We start from the raw sequence: 19,438 nt of genomic DNA, 5'->3' as shown, positions 1-19,438 counted from the left end.
CTATATAAAATGGTCTATTTAGCTTTAACCCTAATCACCAACAACTTGTATTTATATAGTGCCTTTTAATGTAGTAAAACATCCCAAGGCGCTTCACAGGAGCATTATCAAACAAAATTTGACAGTGAGATATTGGGGCAGGTGATCTTGGCCAGAGGTAGGTTTAAAGGAGTGTCTTTAAAGGAGGGGAGAGGTTTAGGGAGGGAATTCCAGAGCTTGGGGCCCAAGCAGCTGAAGGCATGGCCATCAATGATGGAGCAATTAAAATTAGGGATGCTTGAGGCTAGAATTAGGAGCGCAGATCAATGTTCCCGTTGAGTGGCTGTGCAGCCCATTCAGTTGTTTGCACATGCAGTGTTATTCCAATTGAAAAGCTGGTGAGCGTCCTGTGCGGGAGCTCCAGACCGCTGCAGCTTAAAGGAACATTGGTGCAGATATTTCCAGAGGATTGTGGGGCTGTAGGCCATTAGAAATGGGGAGAGGCGAGGCCCTGGAGGGATTTGAAAACAGATGAATTTTTAAATCGCGCCGTTGCTTAACCAGGAGCCAATGTAGGTCAGCGAGTACAGGGGTGATGGGTGAACGGGACTTGGTATGAGTTAGGACACGGGCAGCAGAGTTTTGGATCATCTCCAGTTTAGGGATCAAACATGATGTCTTTAAATTTCTAACTTAATCCTGACTGCCTATTGTCATTTGGCTGCCTTACCACCATCTTTCCCCAGTGTCCAGTTATCCTATTAATTGTTGGATTGTCTGTTGAAGAATCACTTATTCGGCAAAAATAATTACTTGTAAAGTGCAGTTATTGAAACCTGAGCTCGCTGGAGATGGCGGAGTTATTGGACTTGCAAATCCCTTCAGTAATGAGCTGAATTTGCACGGGCAGCTGACCAATGTCTACCTATATCCAGAAGATAGTTTAAATGCTCCACTGTTTTTCTGTACTTTTGCAGAATTAACATTTGAATCTTGAATTAATACTGTCCACTCTGCTACATTATTTGGGCATCACCATGCAAACAGCAGTGGACAGTCTGCTCCTGGGTTTCTGTCTAATGGTCCAGTGATGCCTTGTATGAGTTCTTGAGGTGGACTCTTCACCTTTTTGAAGGGGGGGGGAATCTCCACTTGGCACTGCTGGGTATTCGAAGTTGTACAGTATTTTTCAGATGGACATGTTTTGAGTTCATTCATCCATTCACTTATCATTGAGATTTCCTTTAACACTGCAGATGTTAAAATCGGTCAGCCAGTTTAGTAGCATGAAGCTTTTTTCCTTTTTCCAAGTGGTATGTTTGAAATGTTCACCTACAAAGGCTCAAACATGACCAACCTGCCAGTTTTATCGAAGCAAATTGAATCTGCTGTACTGTATTAACCCAGTCCAATTCTTCATTTTCAAAGAATGCTGTGAAATAATGACAATACCGACTTAAATGTTAAATTGGGTCGTGATCTGCAGTATGAGTAACTGACTTGAAATGCATTATTGCTTTCAACTTTGCAAAATATTGAAATGAAAAGATAAGACTTTTGGCATGATGCATCAAAGCTATTTACAGTTACCACAATGAGTGCAATTGTTAGTAGGTAACCTCTGTTATGTGGGTCAACATGTTCTGTATACTCTGGTTAAAACCATCATCTTGCATTGTTTGAGGGGAAACAAATTTGATCACTGACCATTTGTACCCAAAGCACCTATTTCAGTTATGTAGTCTTGAGCATTTGTCTGCTCTTGTGACCAGTCGCTGTCCTGCTGCTCCATAAATCCTTTCCTACCTTTTTTAATGTAGTAAAATGGAGACCCACATGAGAAAATAGTTAGGTTCTGAATTTTCTTTTGAAACTGTAATATTTTATTTTGGATTGGGGGAGGGAGAAGATGGAAACATTTGTTTGAAACTAGGCTAGAAGTTACTGAACAATTTGGTTACATGGCACATCAGTCTTTCATACCTGCTTGCCCTGTGGGTTACATGGTATCTAGAACCTCTTTGCACTTTCCAGATCACAATTTTCAGTCATGATCACACTTGAAAATGTTTGCAACTTTTGAATAAGCTGAATAGTATTCCAAACCTGACTCTTAAATATTCTGTTTAACGATGCTTATATTTCAAATCAATACTGCAGCACTTTTGTAAGCACAGTTCATAGCACACAAATGAGTTTTTTGAGCTGTTCAGAAGTTTAGGTAGAACCTGCTTTGTCAGCAGTTTGGAATTAGCTGGAAGGGTTTATAGTGCTTGAAAGTGCTGATAGCAGATTATGTAGCTATTGACTCCTTCAGCTGAACAGATAGAGAACCACTGCAGCCTGAAGATTCAAGTTGCCTATTAGTTTCTTGTGCCAAACAATAATTTTTATTTGTATTTTGCTTCCAGGAAGCCAAGTTGACAGATCAGCTCCCACTGATCATTGTGTGTGACCGGTTTGACTTTGTTCATGACCTAGTTCTGTACCTGTATCGCAACAACCTACAGAAGTACATTGAAATCTATGTCCAGAAGGTGAGTGAAGTAATTAACCACGAGTTGTTTTAAAATTGGCCATCTCTGAACTGCAGTTGCTGTTTTGGGAATTAAAACTTTTTCAAATCTGGACTGTACACTTAATGTATTAGTTTCATTTTGTCTTTAAAGGGAATCCGAAATCGGTGGGGGAATTGCAGGGCTATGGGGAACAAGCGGGGGTGTGGCTGTAGGACCAGTTGGATAGCTTTCAAACCGCTGGCTCAGGCACAATCTGCAGAATGGCTGCCTTCTGTGCGCTGATTCTTCTAAATGACATGTTTGGATGGCCTCTAATTTGGAAATCATACAGAAGCAGTGTTGCATATTATAAATTACAACAACTTGCATTTATATAGCCCCTTTAACATAGTAAAATGTCCCAAGGCACTGAGTGTTATCTAATAAAACTTGACACCGAGCCACAAGCTATTAGGGCAGATGACCAAAAGCTTGGTACAAACCATAACAATGGGGTGGCATTCAACACATTGATCTTTAGTATTATAAACTTGCAAAACTGGCATGGAGCCACAAAACATCCCATTAAGAATTTGACACACTGACTTGTATGTTTTTAACCAATAAAAGTACCTGGCTAAGACACAAGGGTGAATTCATAAGTCAAACTAATAGTTAATTCACTTCAGCTTTCTTTGTGGCTGTCCAAAAAAAAAAAAAAAAAAAATCTGACGGCTTTGTGGTGTCTTTGTGTGCAGGTGAATCCAAGCAGGCTTCCTGTAGTGGTGGGTGGACTGCTGGATGTGGATTGCTCTGAAGAAGTTATTAAAAATCTCATCACTGTAGTCCGTGGACAGTTTTCAACTGATGAGCTTGTAGGCGAAGTGGAGAAAAGGAACAGGTCAGTAACTGAAGTAGCTGATTTTCCTTTTTCTATGCTTGCCTCCTTTGGGTTTGAGGTAAGTGAATTAAATTTCCCCTGGTTTTTTCAGTGGCACTGCTACTTCTGTTACCCGCAGCGCCAGGTTGTCTTGCTCTCCCCGCACACACCACCCCCCCCCCCCCCCCCCAAAAAAAAATTTGAAAGAAGCATGTGCATGATTTAAAAAAAAAAAGGGTTCTAATAAGCTCTATTGAGGAGACTCTTTCTTTCCTATCAAGCCATAGCCCATGCACTTCAGCAGGGGTTCCTGTTGACATTTTGTACCACTAGGTGAGGATTTTTTTTGTTTGCCATATGGGAAGAACCAGCAGCTGTGGGTATGTCATGTGTATCTATTGGGGTTTGGTTGTTATTGCAACAGATACTATTAAGAAGCAGAATATTAAGATTAAGGGAAACTGAAGAAAATACTGGGAATGCACAGTGGGTCTGTCAACATGTGCCAGCTAGAGCATGTATTTCCAGTCTTTATTTTTGGAATGTGAACTCTAATATTGTAGTACTTTAAATTTCCTGACTAGCTGCACCCTTTGGGTGATCCAAGGTTAGACACTCAAATTAGCACTGTTGACTAGGTGGTAGGCAATGGCCAGTATGCCCCTGCTCTTCAAAATAGTGCCAATGTATCTTATTGCATCCACCTGAGGGCAGGTGGGGCCTCGGTTTAACATCTCCCCCGAAGACACCGCTTCTGACAGTGCAGTACTACACTGGAGGAATGCTGTGCTCGAGTCTCGAGTGGGGCTTGAACCCGTAACTGACTGCAGCAAAGTGCTACCACTAAGCCACAGCTGACACCTAAAGATTTGTCTTGGCCCTCTTTCCCCATGTGTACGCTTTGAAACGGGTAATCTACAAATGCTCATGACCAGGAGGTATGAATGGCCTAGAATATCTTGCCTGCTTGGTTATCCTTTTCAAGAAGTCTTGTAGCTCCCCTGTGGTGGTTTAGCCAAGATATGCATGCTAGAAACTGTGTGGATATGAATACAATTTGACACCACTCTAATAAAATATTACCAAGCTGCTCCTTTTGATCAGACTCTGCTCATGTATTGTTTTGCCTTTTTAATACAGGTTAAAACTGCTGCTTCCATGGCTGGAGGCTAGAATTCATGATGGTTGTGAGGAACCTGCTACTCACAATGCTTTGGCAAAGATCTATATTGATAGCAATAACAATCCTGAGCGTTTCCTGCGTGAGAACCCATTCTATGATAGTTCTGTGGTTGGCAAATACTGTGAGAAGAGGGATCCACACTTGGCTTGTGTTGCCTATGAAAGGGGCCAGTGTGATCTGGATCTTATCAAGGTTAGTGTCTTAATTTACTAATTGGTCTACAGCACAAGATTGCTCTCGAATTGCAATGCAGATAGTGTCTAGATAAAAGCTGCCCTAATTCTTTTGACCTAAAGCCAATTGGATCTTTATTATACCAGGACATGGCATTGAGGCACAAGGGAAGCATGGAATTTAACTGGACCTGAATGCAAGTGTAGGCATCTTCTATGAACTGTAGTGCCGTGCTAGCCTGTAATGCACTTGCCTACATTTTTAGCTTTAAGTTCCTCGGAGTCCATATCACGGAAGACCTCTCCTGGTCCCTCAATACCTCCTTTTCTGGTGAAGAAGGCCCAGCAGCGCCTATATTTCCTAAGGAGGCTGAAGGGATGTAACCTGTCACCCCTGATCCCCTCTAACTTTTACCGCTGCACAATAGAGCGCATCCTGATGACCTGTCACAGTATGGTATGGCAGCTGTAGCTACTATGACCGGAAAGCCCTGCAGCGGGTAGTCAAAACTGCCCAACACATTACCGGCTACCGACCATAGAGCACATATACCAGAAACGCTGTTTACGGAGGTCACGGTCCATCATCAAAGACCCTACCCACCCCAGCCACAGTTTGTTCGCCCTCCTGCCATCTGGGAGACGCTACAGATGCATTTGCACCCGCACGACCAGATTTAGGAACAGCTTCTTTCCCAGGGCTGTCATCCTACTGAACTCCACAAATAAACTCTAAAGCCTGCACATCTGCCAATACACTTTATTATGGTTATGTTTATGTTAATGTATTACTAGCCAAATGTATGTTGAATGTTTAAATGTCTTAATCTAAATGTACACTCTCGGGAGCCGCAAGCTTACATTTCGTTGTACTGCACTTGTGCACTAACAATGACAAAGTTGATTATGATTATTAAGGCACTTGTGGCATAAAATGCACTCGTTTGACTTTATTTCAGAATGCTGCTTTCAGTTGCGATCAATAGGATTGCTTCAATAAAGCCATGATGCTCCAGTCCCTCTTCACTATATAAATCTTCACTTACCTAAAAGGTAGCCAATAGTTGCAGTCCTCCAATCCTAAATCCGATCCACAACTAAATTTACTAGTCACATTTGTCAAAGAACATTGGCAAATGTTATGAGTTAGAGGGAGTAATGCATCAGTTCAAGCCAAGATGTCATTTAGTTCTTCATTTGTGTATAATTGAACTATTTCCAAATCTGCTTTAGGTTTGCAATGAAAACTCTCTGTTCAAGAGTGAGGCTCGCTATCTTGTACGCAGAAAAGACCCCGAGCTTTGGGCCAGTGTCCTGGAAGAAAATAATCCCTTTAGGCGCCAGCTGATTGACCAGGTATTTTTTTAATATTTTATGTTGCTATTTTTGTCTCCAGTCTTCAAATTACATTCTTGCTCAATGGATAAATGCATCATTTTAGTACACCACTGAGCCATACTGGCCAGAAAGGTACCATGTTGGAGCCCTTGTGTGCACTGAGTATGCTGATCTCAACTGGGACAACACTGAAGACACAACCATTGATCTTTTCCACTCCTAAGCTATAGGGTAAACAGCCAAGATCTCTGCTCCATGGAAGCTATCCAGTGGTGCTTGCTAAACAAACACACATGAGCTTCAGGTGAGGAAAGGGTCATGGTTGAAAATAGAAGGTGGACTTTGGGTGGAAGGTCAGAATTTCAATTGTAGCTACACCTTGAATGGATATTCCATGTAGCATAACTTGTATCCCAGTTGACATGGACACTTTATTGTTATACTTTGTCTGAGTACCTTGTGTTTGAACATAGTGATAGCTCTACCTAATGGAACAAGCTGGATGAGCTGCCAGCTTTCAGCTAGATTAAATTTCTTGTGCCAGCCTTTGAAAAGACGTTTGAATATCGGGTAACTTGTATTAAAACTGATCAGAGGTCATTGTAATATTCTAAGCATAGTGACACTTGAGGGGATCAAAGGACTTTATAATTGTTCTGATTTTTGCTACCATGAGACTTCAAAGTGATACATTTGGTAGAAAGAGCAAGGAGAGGCAATATAAACTAAAGGAGGGGGGGGGGGGGGAGAAAAGGGAGATGAAGGAATGAAGCGTCAATAGTTCTGCCACAGTCAGCAGATGCTTGGGAGCAGGACACCATTCATCACAAATGGAGACAAAGTGAATGGAAATTTGACCGTTAAGTTTTTATTGCAGTCCTGTTATATAGCCAGCAGTAAGGTTTTCATAGAATGGTTACAGCACAGGGGGCCATTTGGCAAGTTTAGCCTATGCTAGCTCGCTGCAAGAGCACTTCAGCTAGTCCCTCTCCCCCACCCTTTTTCCCCTCCTTAGCCCTGCAATTTTTTCTCCTCTCAGGTACTTATCCAATTCCCTTTTGAAAGGCACGATCGAGTCTGCCTCCACCACCCTTTCAGGCAGCGCATTTCAGATCCTAACCACTTGCTGTGTAAAAAGTCACGTCGCCTTTAATTCTTCTGCCAATCACCTTAAATTGGTCTCCTCTGGTTCTTGACCCTTCTGCCAATGGGATCAGTTTCTCTATCTACTCTGCCCAGACCACTCATGATTTTGAGCACCTCTATCAAGCTCCTCTGCTCTAAAGAGAACAACCCCAGTTTCTCCAGTCTATCCACATAACTGAAGTCCCTCATCCCTGGAATCACAAATCTTTTCTGCACCCTCTAAAAGGTCTTCACATCCTTCCTAAAGTGCAGTGCCCAGAATTGGACAATACTCCAGCTGAGGCCAAACCAGTGTTTTATACATGATCATAACTTCCTTGCTTTTGTACTCTATACCCCTATTTAATGAAGCCCATATGCTTTAACCACTTTCTCAACCCACTCTGCCACCTTCAACAATTTGTGCACATATACCCCCAGGTCTTTGTTCATGCACCCCCCCCCCCCCCCCTTTCTCCCCAAACCACCTCTTATCCTTATTTACTGAATGCCACCCTTTGGCCAACTAATATCGAGCTTAGCTGACAATTTTTGGCTAGAACAACTCTCTGCTTGTTTTAAAACAAGCAATCTGATTCCTGAACTTCCTAAAGTGAAATTAATTACTTTTGTCAGGTTGTCCAAACAGCCCTGTCTGAAACCCAGGATCCAGAGGAAGTATCTGTTACTGTGAAGGCCTTTATGACTGCTGACCTTCCCAATGAGCTGATTGAACTACTGGAGAAGATAGTCTTGGATAACAACGTCTTTAGTGAACACAGGTAGAAAATAAAACTGTTGACTCGATTCAATTTAAATCTATACAAAGACTTCTGGGAAGATTTTTTGCAAACATTAGCTAAAGGTGCACGCTATAATTGAACATGAACTATTTGTATATTTTCACTTTTTTTCCCAATGGATGGCATTTTAGCATTAAAGCTCCCAAGAGTAGGAACCTGTTTTTACAATATTTAAAAGCCGAATTCAATAAATCCTACTTCATTGGGATTGTTGGCCAGGGGTCGAGAGGTGGTGATGATGGAAGTAGATTGGATTAGGTGACCCAGCTTCATTTACCGTTGTTAGCCGAGTCCTTTTTTGGACACTTTGTCCAGCTGCAAAGTTTCAGTTTCAGTAACTGTTCGTGCTTAGAATAAGTTTAAAATACTTAGCCATTTGTGTCAGCTGTGGCTCAGTTGGCAGCACTCGCCTGAGTCAGAAGGTTGTGGGTTCAAGTCCCACTCGAGACTTGCGCACATAAAGCTAGGCTGACACTACAGTAGTGCTGCACTTTCGGATGAGACATTAAACTGCAGCCCTGTCTGCGCGCTCAGGTGGCTGCAAAGATCCCATGGCACTTTCAAAGATGGGGAGTTATACCTGGTGTCCTGGCCAATATTTATCCCTCAATCAACCTAACAAACAGATTATATGGTCATTTTTGCATTGCTATGTGCAAATTGGCTGCTGCATTTCCCACATTACAACCGCGACTCCACTTCAAAAGTATTTCATTGGTTGTAAAGTGCTTTTAGACGTCCGATGGTCATGAAAGGTGCTATATAAAAAGTCTTTTAATTGCGCCGGCAGTAGAATATGCCATATTTAGGATTGATCGGAGTGGCGTTGTGTTTTGATGCAATCCCCATCTTGCACAGGAATCTGCAGAACCTGCTGATTCTCACTGCTATTAAAGCAGATCGTACCCGTGTGATGGAGTACATCAATCGTCTGGAGAACTATGATGCCCCTGACATTGCCAACATTGCCATCAGCAACGAACTTTTTGAAGAGGCCTTTGCAATCTTTCGGAAGTTTGATGTGAACACTTCTGCAGTACAGGCAAGAGCTTTCACGTTTTGTGTTGGTGTATTCTGAGGGATTGAGAGATTACACCTGAATAATGGAATTGAGCTGTCTAAATGTGTAAAATGGATAAAAGTAAATTGGCTGATTACAAAACCTTTGTTCTAAGAGAATCGAGTTCTTTCTGTTCAAGTCAGTTTCTGGGAAATGGCATGGCTTTTGCTGAATTTCTACTCTTCCAAGTACAAGTATTGATTTGGAAGTTTATAATGGTTAATTTAAACTTTTATTGGCACCTCCTTAGGTTCTGATTGAGCATATTGGAAATCTTGATCGTGCTTATGAGTTTGCAGAACGTTGCAATGAGCCGGCTGTATGGAGTCAGCTGGCAAGAGCGCAGTTGCAGAAGGATTTGGTTAAAGAAGCCATAGACTCCTATATCAAGGCTGATGACCCATCTGCCTACATGGAGGTTGTGAAAGCAGCTAACAAAAACAGTGAGTCATGACAGTTAGTATAACTGTTGGTATAAATTACTGAATGCAAATTCAGTAAGCAATTTGATTCTAATGTAAATAAAAACTTTGATAAGATTTGAGACCATCCAGTCAGCTTCTACTTCTCTTCCCTAGCCCACTATTTTTCTCTAGGTTTCTCTCCCCACCCCACCCTCCTCCTCCTGAGTTTATCTTGTAAGAGACCCACCACCTACACTCTACACTTCCACTAAACTGCTAACCACCCAACTTCCCTTCCTGGCACCCATGCTAGCCGATATTGTAAACTGTTCCCTTTCAGATCTGCTGTTGGCTCCACCCCCACCATTTGTCCTTGCAAACTACCACCCCATCTCTAAGCCTCCCTTCAAATTTTTCCTGTAACTCCATTTATGAACTGTTCCAATCAAGTTTCTGTCCCTGGAATGGCCCTAATCAAAATCACAGGACATCCTATGTGACTGGCCATGGTGCACTATCCTTCTCTACCTGTCTGCAGCTTTTTACACAGTTGACCACATCATCCTCCCAACACCACCTTTGTCCAGTGGTGTGCAACTACCCTCACCTGGTTCTACTCTTGCCTATCCATCATAACCAGAGAATCATCTTCAGTGGATTCTCTTCCTGCTCCTGCACTGTTGCCTCGTCCCTGAAGGATCCATCCTTGGCCCCTTATTTCTCATTACGTAATACACTTCGGCAACATCATCCAAGGACATGCACCTGGTTCCACAAGTACGCTGCCAACACCTCATTACTACCGCCATCTCTCGACTGTTTGTCCGATAGCCATACTGGATGAGCTGACATTTCCTCCAGTTAAACAATGGCTGCAATCTTCCCAATGTTTTCGGCCCCTGCCACTAACTCGTTCCATCGCCTCCAACTCCCTTTCTGACCACTGTCTCGGGCTGAACCAGACAGTTTGCAACCTTGGTGTCCTATTTGACCTGGAGCAGAGCTTCTGACCCCCCCCCCCCTCCCCATATCCTCTCCATAACAGACCACCTCCATAGCCTCTCCCATCTCTGCCCTGCCTCAGCTCACCTGCTAAACCCTTATTCATGCTTTTATTGACGCAACTATTCCAATGCCCTCCTGGCCAGCCTCTCCTCTTCTACCCTCCAGAAACTTGAGCTCATACAAAACTCTTCTGCCCGTATCCTTTTTGCTCACGTGGAGCAGACTGGCCTGTTTCTGTGCTGTAGACCCGTGTAACTAACTTGCACCAAGTCCTGTATATATCATCACTCCTGTGCTTGCTAACCTACATTGGTTCCTGGTCCACATACAACTCAAATTTAAAATTCTCATCCTTGTGTTCAAATCCCTCTGTGGCCTCACCCCTCCTTGTCTCTGTAACCTCCTCCAGCCCCACAACCCTCCTTGAACTCTGTTCTGGCCATCTGCATTTGTTTCTTCCCCCCCCCCCCCCCCCCCCCCTTTGCTCCATCATTGGCAGCCGTACCTTCAGTCGTTTAGGCCCTAGTCTGAAATTTGCTCCCTAAGCCTCTGCCTCTCCAACTCTCTCTCTTCCTTTAAAGAATCTCCTTTTTTAAAAGCTACCTCTGACCAACCTTCTGGTCACCTATTCTAATATCTCCTCCTTTGGCTTGGTGTACATTGTCTGATTACCTTCCTGTGAAGTGCCTTGGGACGTTTTACTACATTGCCATGCTGCTGCTACCTTGCCAAGACTAGTTTTCTATGTTTGACAGCCTTGGCCAATTGTACAATTCCAAAGTTACCATCCTGTGGTGATGACGATAGGCACATTATTGCAGCTGTCACTCCAGCTGACCTGGAGCAAAGTAGGACCAACTGTTTGTGACTGGAAACATTAACCAAAATGATTGAGTTGCTGAGTAGGTTTCCTTCAATTAGAACTAAAGCCTCCTGTTAATTATCTTGTGCCCTCCCTTGGAGACAAGTATTTTTGCTGACTATTCTGTGCTAATACCAACTGGATTGACATCCTTGTAATTGTATACAATTAAATTTTCTCATCACTGCTGCACTGCTACCTGATGCTGTTCTGCAGGCTGTGAACTTGCTCAAAACACTGAATTATTTTTCACCCCCGCCCTTGTTTTAAAAAAAAAAAAAAACAGTTCTGAAAGTTCTCCAAGTAATCAAGATTTTTATTCTAAGTATTTTGCTCAATTATGTGGGATTTTTTAACGGTGAGTGTTGTGATCTACATTCTGACTTCTAGATAACTGGGAAGACCTAGTGAAATTTCTGCAAATGGCTAGAAAGAAAGCCAAGGAATCTTATGTAGAGACCGAGTTGATATTTGCTCTGGCAAAGACTAACCGTCTGTCTGAGTTAGAGGAGTTTGTTAATGGGCCGAACAATGCCCACATTCAGCAAGTAAGTAGTACCAAGAGCTCATTGCTATAAGCTTGTCAAACTATTGTATTTAAAACTTGCCATGCTATTGCCTTAATTGAGAGTTCAGAAATTGCTGCACTGACTATTGATAAATTTGTTTCACAGACTAGTGTGCTGAACTGTAAATGGTTAGCCGCTTAATTCAGTCATTTAGCTTCATTTGCATTCTGTTTTCTGTAAGTTTTTTAAAATGTGGTTTAAATGCTAGTCCATTTAAAACACTTGAGCTGTAAAAAGGGCCATCTAATTTACATGCAAGCCTTGGTTTAAAAGCTTTAAAAAAAAGCAGTAAAGTAACTTGAATCTGCACGAGGAGAATTGCAATGTGCTGTTCATTAAATGGAATGAAAGCATTTGGAAAGATTAAATTCATTTCCCAATAAATGAAAGCGCCTACTATGTCACAACCCTGTGGACTCCAAACAGGCTTCATCTTGTGGGAACTGTACCAGATGGAGCCATTGTTAATGGTCAGACCATTTCATTTCCAGATAATCTGTTAAACCTCAGTATGTTGTTCTGCAGTGTTTGGGTTATCTGTAGATAATGCTTCATTGTTTATAATAAAGATTGCCTTTATGAAGAGCAATTAGACAAGGAATTGAATCTTCTGTGGTGTATATGGGAATGTTAGATTAGTTTTAGGTGCTGGAAATTTCTAACCTCCAATCAATATGAAGCTTGACTTCTAACCTTTCTGCATGTAGGTTGGCGATCGCTGCTATGACGATGGCATGTATGACGCAGCAAAGTTACTTTACAACAACGTGTCCAACTTTGCTCGCTTGGCTTCCACTCTGGTACATCTAGGCGAGTACCAAGCTGCTGTGGACAGTGCCCGCAAAGCTAACAGCACCAGGACTTGGAAAGAGGTATGAGCTGCACAACCATCCTCCTAGGGTCATTGTTTATCGCCGCTGAAGCTATTGCTCTATAGTAAGCTGTAACTAGCTGTCTGGAATTGGTTCTTGATGAAGGTGTGAGCTTGTATTAAACCACCTGTTTCGACTAATCCTCCAATGCTGTAGATGACAATTTTTGTAAAGTTTGCACTAAATAGTAGCCACTAATGCTTCACCTAAACTCTCCTCCTTTTTCTCCCCCTTTCTTCCCCCCCCCCCCCCCCCCCCCCCCAAAACAGCTGAACAGTGTCCAGATTTCAGCAAGACCATTTGATTTGAATAATCTTGTTGCACTTTATTCTCCCCTCTTCAGGTTTGTTTTGCCTGTGTGGATGGCCAAGAGTTCCGTCTGGCCCAGATATGTGGACTACACATCGTCATCCATGCTGATGAGCTTGAGGAGCTGATCAGTTACTACCAGGTAATCCCAGTTCTATAATGCAGGCTGTATAGTTTTCCCCTCTGCTGCAGGTGTGTGGTCTACTGACTTATGAGAATTTTTGGGGGGGTGCAAGTCTCTAGTGCTGCTGAAGACAGAGGATAGAAACTTTGCCTATTGGTGCTTCAACACATATTTATAACCAGTGCCAAAACTGATGTATGCTTGATGTGCTGCAGTTAGTATAGCTGCTTTCAATATTAAAGCACAAAGCTAAAGGGCAAGCTGAAGTACAATACAGATTTGTAACTCCGTACTTTAAATCCAATGTTCTTCTGGCTACCTCAATACTTAAGCTGAGATCACCACTTTGAATCGGCTCAAAGATTCCAACGCTTCTGAGTTTAATAACCTAATACTTGCTGCTGTAGAAACACAAGCAGGAAAGTTATACCGTAGCACTGATGGCTAATTTTAAGCGGGGAACGAATGGTGGGTGGACCTTGGTGACTTGTGCCACAGTGCCCTGTAGGAGGCTTGCAGCCATAGTGTGGCAGCAAATGTTGATGTAGGATTTTGCCATTTATATAACAATAAAAGGCATCACTCCCTCAATCATCTGGATGGGAAATGCATGCCGTGCCCATGAGCATATTGCTGGGTCTGTAGCTCTCGCTGCTGACCAAAAGCAATGAATCCTCCTGCATGATGAATGGAGAACACAAGCTTGGCACCTAGGGCAGACTTTTGGCTAATACCCATCCACAGCTGGGTTAGCAACTTGGTTACACTGGTTAAATGCCAATTTAGCTGTTTAAGCATCAAGAAAGAAAGCACTATCAGAAGTACTTTTTTTTTTTTTGTGCCTGCAAATTGGTCCTCTTATCAAAATTATACACCTGCTTATTGACTGTTCAAACAATTGCAATGGAAACCAATAATTTATTCAGAAAGGAAGATTTGGCTGCTAGTAATTTAAAACTGCATGCACCGCATGGGTGAATACACAAATCTGGGATAATGTGTGGATGACATCCTTGTTTTGATCTTGACTAGAAACAGTTTTGGAAATTGTTCCACAAATGTCATGAATAGAAAGTGGGTCCTAGCAGTAAATGATGGCTGAAGCACTGGCATCTTTCCCATTGAATCATTGAGATTTCTAGTTAATAACTTCATACATTTTGTAAGGCTGCTGTAAATATTTGCTTCCTGATGTGAAGTGCTGTTGTGGAACCCTTGTATTATAAATGACTTTATTTTATACTAGGATCGAGGGTATTTTGAGGAGCTAATCTCCCTCTTGGAAGCAGCATTGGGTTTGGAACGGGCTCATATGGGAATGTTTACAGAGCTGGCAATCCTGTACTCCAAGTTTAAGCCTCAGAAGATGCGCGAACACTTGGAACTCTTCTGGTCCAGAGTTAATATTCCAAAGGTATTTACAGACTTGTTTACACTTTAAATGTAATCCACTTATGAACTGTTGCTGCTTCACTGACTTGAACAGCCATGTTGCACTATTCTCAAGATCATGCACTCTGCAAAACAATCCAAGTGGCTTACAAAGATGATGGATCATTGCAGTGTTCTGTCCTGTCTTGGTTGAGACTTTGAACTGCTATCTTCCTGGCGGAATGGACTTGGCAACTTCAATTTCCATTTCAGATTTTGGTAGTCTGACATGTTTTAATCAAGCTATACTAGGGAATTTTTTAAAATAAAGCTGAAAGTATCTGTTCAGGCTAGCTTTGTGCATGTCACAACTATCTGCCACTTGGCACCAAACCAGTGATCATTTTGAATATTTCCAGTGGCAGAAGGGTCAGTAACCAGAGGGCACAGATTTAAGGTGATTGGCAAAAGAACCAAAGGCGACATGAAACTTTTTTTTATTTTACAGCGAGTTATGATCTGGAATGCGCTGCCTGAAAGGGCGGTGGAAGCAGATTCAATAGTAACTTTCAAAAGAGAATTGGATAAATACTTGAAGGGAAAATATTTGCAGGGCTTTGGGGAAAGAGCAGGGGGAGTGCGACTAATTGGAGAGCTGTCAGCCGGCGCAGGCACGATGGGCTGAATGGCCAACTGGGCTGTATCGTACTATGCTGTTTTTATGCAGAACTAGCAAGGTAAAATGCAATCTAGATTAAATGTATGAATATGCTTTTATATAGAATCTCTCCTTTTTGAAAAGGTGTAATTGGAATCTGTTTGGTTATGTATATATTTGCGCTCATTTTAAACTGAAATGGTAACTTTTTGATCGTTCTGCCTCTTGCTTTCTAGGTCCTTCGTGCTGCAGAGCAGGCCCATCTTTGGGCTGAGCTGGTCTTTCTGTATGATAAATATGAAGAGTATGACAATGCAGTAATTACCATGATGAATCACCCAACGGATGCTTGGAAGGAAGGACTGTACAAAGACATTATTGCAAAGGTACTTCCTAATGTTGCTAGTAATGGTACAATATGCTGTCACACAATGTGAAATGTCTGTTTTTACAGACCCTCTTCTGTTTGGATAGATTTTTTTTGTGCATAATTGCTGGGTCAATATCCTGGTACTCCCTACTTAACGTTATGGGAGCACTTTCACTATGCAGGTGTCAGTGGGAGTTTTTTCTAATTGGCAAATCTTAATTGATTTCCTGTTCCTTATGCCTAAAGTATTTGGTTGGCAGGTGGCTTGGCCAAGATGTTAATTCTCCAATTTTCCTTGCAGGTCGCCAACGTAGAGTTATATTACAAGGCCCTGCAGTTCTATTTGGACTTCAAACCACTATTGATCAACGATCTCTTAATGGTGTTGTCACCACGCCTAGACCATACCAGGGCAGTCACCTTTTTCAGTAAGGTGAGCCATGATTTCTAATGCATAGCAAAACCCATTAGTTGTGATTTTATTCTGTGGTACTGTAGCTGCATTTCTTGAGGCTAACTTCAGTGAATGGGTTAATGCTGCCATGACTTCTGAGTTATTTTGCTATTGAAGTGGATTTGTTTGTTTGATGTATTCTATCTGATTCCCAGGTGGACCAGTTGCAGCTAATTAAGCCGTACCTGCGCTCCGTTCAGAATCATAATAACAAATCTGTGAATGAAGCTCTGAACAACCTGCTTACTGAAGAGGAGGATTACCAGGTAACCGTGCAGCACTGCTAGTGTAAATCAAACTATTTAAACTTTTAGGGGCAAAGGGTTTTGTGCAACTGCTTTTAGTTTGTTAACAGGGCAACTAACTGCTCAGTAAATTCCCAAGCTTAACCCAAGTGCTTCACCTGAACTTGGGTGAATGGGAGAGCTGCTTTTTTTCCATATCTCAGCTATTTGGCATTGTCCTGGGTACTTCACTTGTCCATCCCACTTGGAATATTCCATGTGGGATCTGAGGAAAGAAAATGGTGTTTAACCATGATCCTACTGGAGTTGGGGCTTTCCATGTGTGGCACATTGCTGCTGTTGTGACCTACCTGCCACAAGTGGCCACCTGTATTACAGTACAGCACAGAAACCGGCCCAACAGGTCCCTGCTGGTGTTTATGCTCCACACAAGCCTCCTCCTACCTCACGTCATCTAACCCCATCAGCCTATCCTTCTATTCCTTTCTCCCTCATGTGCTTATTTAGCTTCCTCTTAAATGCATCTGTGCTGTTCCCCCTCAACCACTCCGTGGCAGAGTGTTCCACATTCTCACCACTCTCTGGGTAAAGAATTTTCTCCTGAATTGGATTTATTAGTGACTATCTTGTATTTATGCTCCTAGTTCTGGTCTTGCTCACAGTTGGAAACATCTTCTGTCTACTTTATCAAACCCTCAGGTCACCCCTTAGTCTTCTCTCTCTAGAGAAAAGAGCCCCAGCCTGTTCAATCTTTCCTGATTGGTATAACTCCTTGTTTCTGAAGTCTTTTTGCACTTTCTCCAGTGTGCCTCTATCCTTTTTACAATATGGGGACCAGAACTATTCAATACCCCAAGTGTGGTCTGACCAAAGTTCTATACAAATTTAACTTGACTTCTCTGCTTTTCAATTTGATCCTTTTGCTACTGGGAATAAGAATATTCCAGTAACTGGGAAGGTTTGTATCTAATGTCTCAACTCACTTGAGAATTCTCTCATCTTTCTTAATTATCAAGCTCAGAACCTCCCTTCTAAATGGGGCTAATGTTGGCTCCACGATAGATATTGGGTGCTTCATTGGAAATTTATCTTTGGAAGTATGTTTAGCTCTTAAACCCCTGTGGATAAAAATGTTCTTTGTTGCCCTTTAGTGGACAATTCTGTCTACTTGCCTAGATCCAAAGCCCTAGGTTATCTTTCTCCATTTCTAAGGAGCTTCTTGTGATCCATCAACCCTAAAATACATTCCTTGGGGATCTTTGGGCATGGGAGCAAGTGTAAACAAATACTCTAATTTTTTGATATGTTTTAACTTTAATGAAAAGCTTTTAGGTTTCGTACTTTGGATGAAATGGTCAGTGACTTGTATTTGGAAATCTGGTATGACCTTGGATGTTTTTGTTTCACTTTCTACAGGGTTTGCGTACATCTATTGATGCATATGATAACTTTGACAACATTAGCCTTGCCCAGCGCCTAGAAAAACATGAATTAATTGAATTTAGGCGCATTGCTGCTTATCTCTACAAAGGTAACAATCGCTGGAAACAAAGTGTGGAACTCTGCAAAAAAGACCGTTTGTACAAGGTAAGCCTCTCTGCATACTTTACGCCTGGTTCTACAGAAACTTGAACAGCTGAGGAATTTGATTCCTTATTCTTGTCTTGACATGTAATCAGGGTTAAGACTTCATTATGTAACTGACTTGTGTGTTGTAGGATGCAATGCAATATGCTGCAGAATCCAAGGACACGGAGCTCTCCGAGAAACTGTTGCAATGGTTCCTAGAAGAGGGAAAGCGAGAATGTTTTGCATCCTGCCTATTCACGTGCTATGATTTGTTACGGCCAGATGTGGTTCTTGAGCTATCATGGCGACATAACATCATGGACTTTGCAATGCCGTACTTTATTCAAGTTATGAGGGAATATCTTAGCAAAGTAAGTGAACTTTATAAAAAAAAAATTAAAAATCATTATTCCAGTAATAGTTTTTGAGGAGTCTTTTACAATCGGCACACATAGCTTGGGTGGCAACAGGAATAGAATTTAACGTTTTAAAAACCAAGCTGCTTATTGTAGTAAACCAGATATTGAACCTTTTGGAAAGCTTGATGAGTATTTAGCACATTCAAATTGTACTAGCTTTTTAGTTTTGACAATTTAGTTAGTTCTGAGAGTTGGCCTAGTATGATGCAGCACTGTCCTTTTTTTAATCCAGGTTCTCGGCTATAACCTTTACCTGTATTGAGTCTGTGGGCATTCCTGTGCCACTCATTGAGCATAAGTACACAGCATTGGTAACTGCATCAAGTGTACTTGGCTGGTTTAGTATTTGGCTTTGCAGTGTGCTAATCCTGCTGACTGAGTCTCGTCAGCCAGTGCAATAGCAACTTGCATTTATACAGCACATTTAACGTAGTAAAACGTTCCTAGGCATTTTACTGGAGCGTTGTCCCGAGTGTCTCTATATTGGGTTTGGTGACCGAAAGCTTGGTCAAAGAGGTAGGTTTTTTAGGAGCGTCGTAAAGAGTAGAGGTTTAGGGAGGGAATTCTAGAGCTTGAGGCCCAGGCAGCTGAATGGATGGCTACGACAATAGTGGAGCAATTTAAAATCGGGGATGCGCAAGAGACCAGAATTGGAGAAGTGCAGAGATCGTGGAGGGTTGTAGGACTGGAGAAGGTTAGGGATTTGGGGGGGGGTGGTGGTGTGTGAGGCAATCTCTAAGATTCCCAATTTAAAAGTGGGTCTTCCTGACCACTGACTTTGCTAGAGCTGCACATTGGGAGCCAGTGGAACTAAGCCGCTTTTAATGTCTTGAATTGGAAGTTGGGTAGAATATTGGTGCATTAGCAAACTGGCAGTGAGGTTTTATCCCTCATTGTAGTGAGCACAAATGAAATCAAAGCTTTGCTCTGAGCATGAATTTTTTTTAAAACTCTTGGGTGCAATTCCAACATAACTGGAAGATTGCCTATATACTCTGCACTTGGTTTCCAGTCCAATTAGGAAGCCACGTGGCCGCGCATCAATCTGGCCGTCCTGCACAGGCCGCTCGAGCTGGAAGAGATACCGTGTATGCGTGGCAAATTTAAAGGGACTGCGCGCACATTAGAGGGACCCTTTTGGTGGCCACTCTCTGCTCCGATTACAATT

At 42.2% G+C, this 19,438-nt stretch overlaps 2 protein-coding genes across 4 annotated transcripts in view; one reads left to right on the top strand and one right to left on the bottom strand.

The window, feature by feature from the left end:
• txnrd2.2 (thioredoxin reductase 2, tandem duplicate 2) overlaps positions 1-19,438 on the bottom strand; it is a 393,467-nt gene that overhangs the window by 268,639 nt on the left and 105,390 nt on the right. The gene's annotated exons all lie outside the window — the stretch shown is intronic.
• Positions 1-19,438, top strand: part of cltcl1 (clathrin, heavy chain-like 1) — a 77,851-nt gene that overhangs the window by 50,598 nt on the left and 7,815 nt on the right. For all 3 annotated transcript variants that reach the window (XM_086011986.1, XM_086011984.1, XM_086011987.1), the window contains exons 15-30: positions 2,391-2,516; positions 3,236-3,378; positions 4,498-4,732; positions 5,947-6,069; positions 7,813-7,958; positions 8,838-9,021; positions 9,290-9,482; positions 11,701-11,858; positions 12,587-12,751; positions 13,095-13,202; positions 14,431-14,598; positions 15,450-15,599; positions 15,885-16,016; positions 16,193-16,303; positions 17,699-17,869; positions 18,001-18,222. In XM_086011986.1, the coding sequence (XP_085868112.1) occupies positions 2,391-2,516; positions 3,236-3,378; positions 4,498-4,732; positions 5,947-6,069; positions 7,813-7,958; positions 8,838-9,021; positions 9,290-9,482; positions 11,701-11,858; positions 12,587-12,751; positions 13,095-13,202; positions 14,431-14,598; positions 15,450-15,599; positions 15,885-16,016; positions 16,193-16,303; positions 17,699-17,869; positions 18,001-18,222 (2,535 nt within the window). The remainder of the gene's footprint in view (positions 1-2,390; positions 2,517-3,235; positions 3,379-4,497; positions 4,733-5,946; positions 6,070-7,812; positions 7,959-8,837; positions 9,022-9,289; positions 9,483-11,700; positions 11,859-12,586; positions 12,752-13,094; positions 13,203-14,430; positions 14,599-15,449; positions 15,600-15,884; positions 16,017-16,192; positions 16,304-17,698; positions 17,870-18,000; positions 18,223-19,438) is intronic.

This window comes from Somniosus microcephalus, chromosome 19 (assembly GCF_052327205.1).
Source record: "Somniosus microcephalus isolate GS21.2 chromosome 19, FLI_Smic_1.0, whole genome shotgun sequence".
Taxonomy (NCBI): domain Eukaryota; kingdom Metazoa; phylum Chordata; class Chondrichthyes; order Squaliformes; family Somniosidae; genus Somniosus; species Somniosus microcephalus.
Note: the sequence above shows the minus strand (reverse complement) of the source record. Positions and strands in the feature narration are given on the sequence as shown.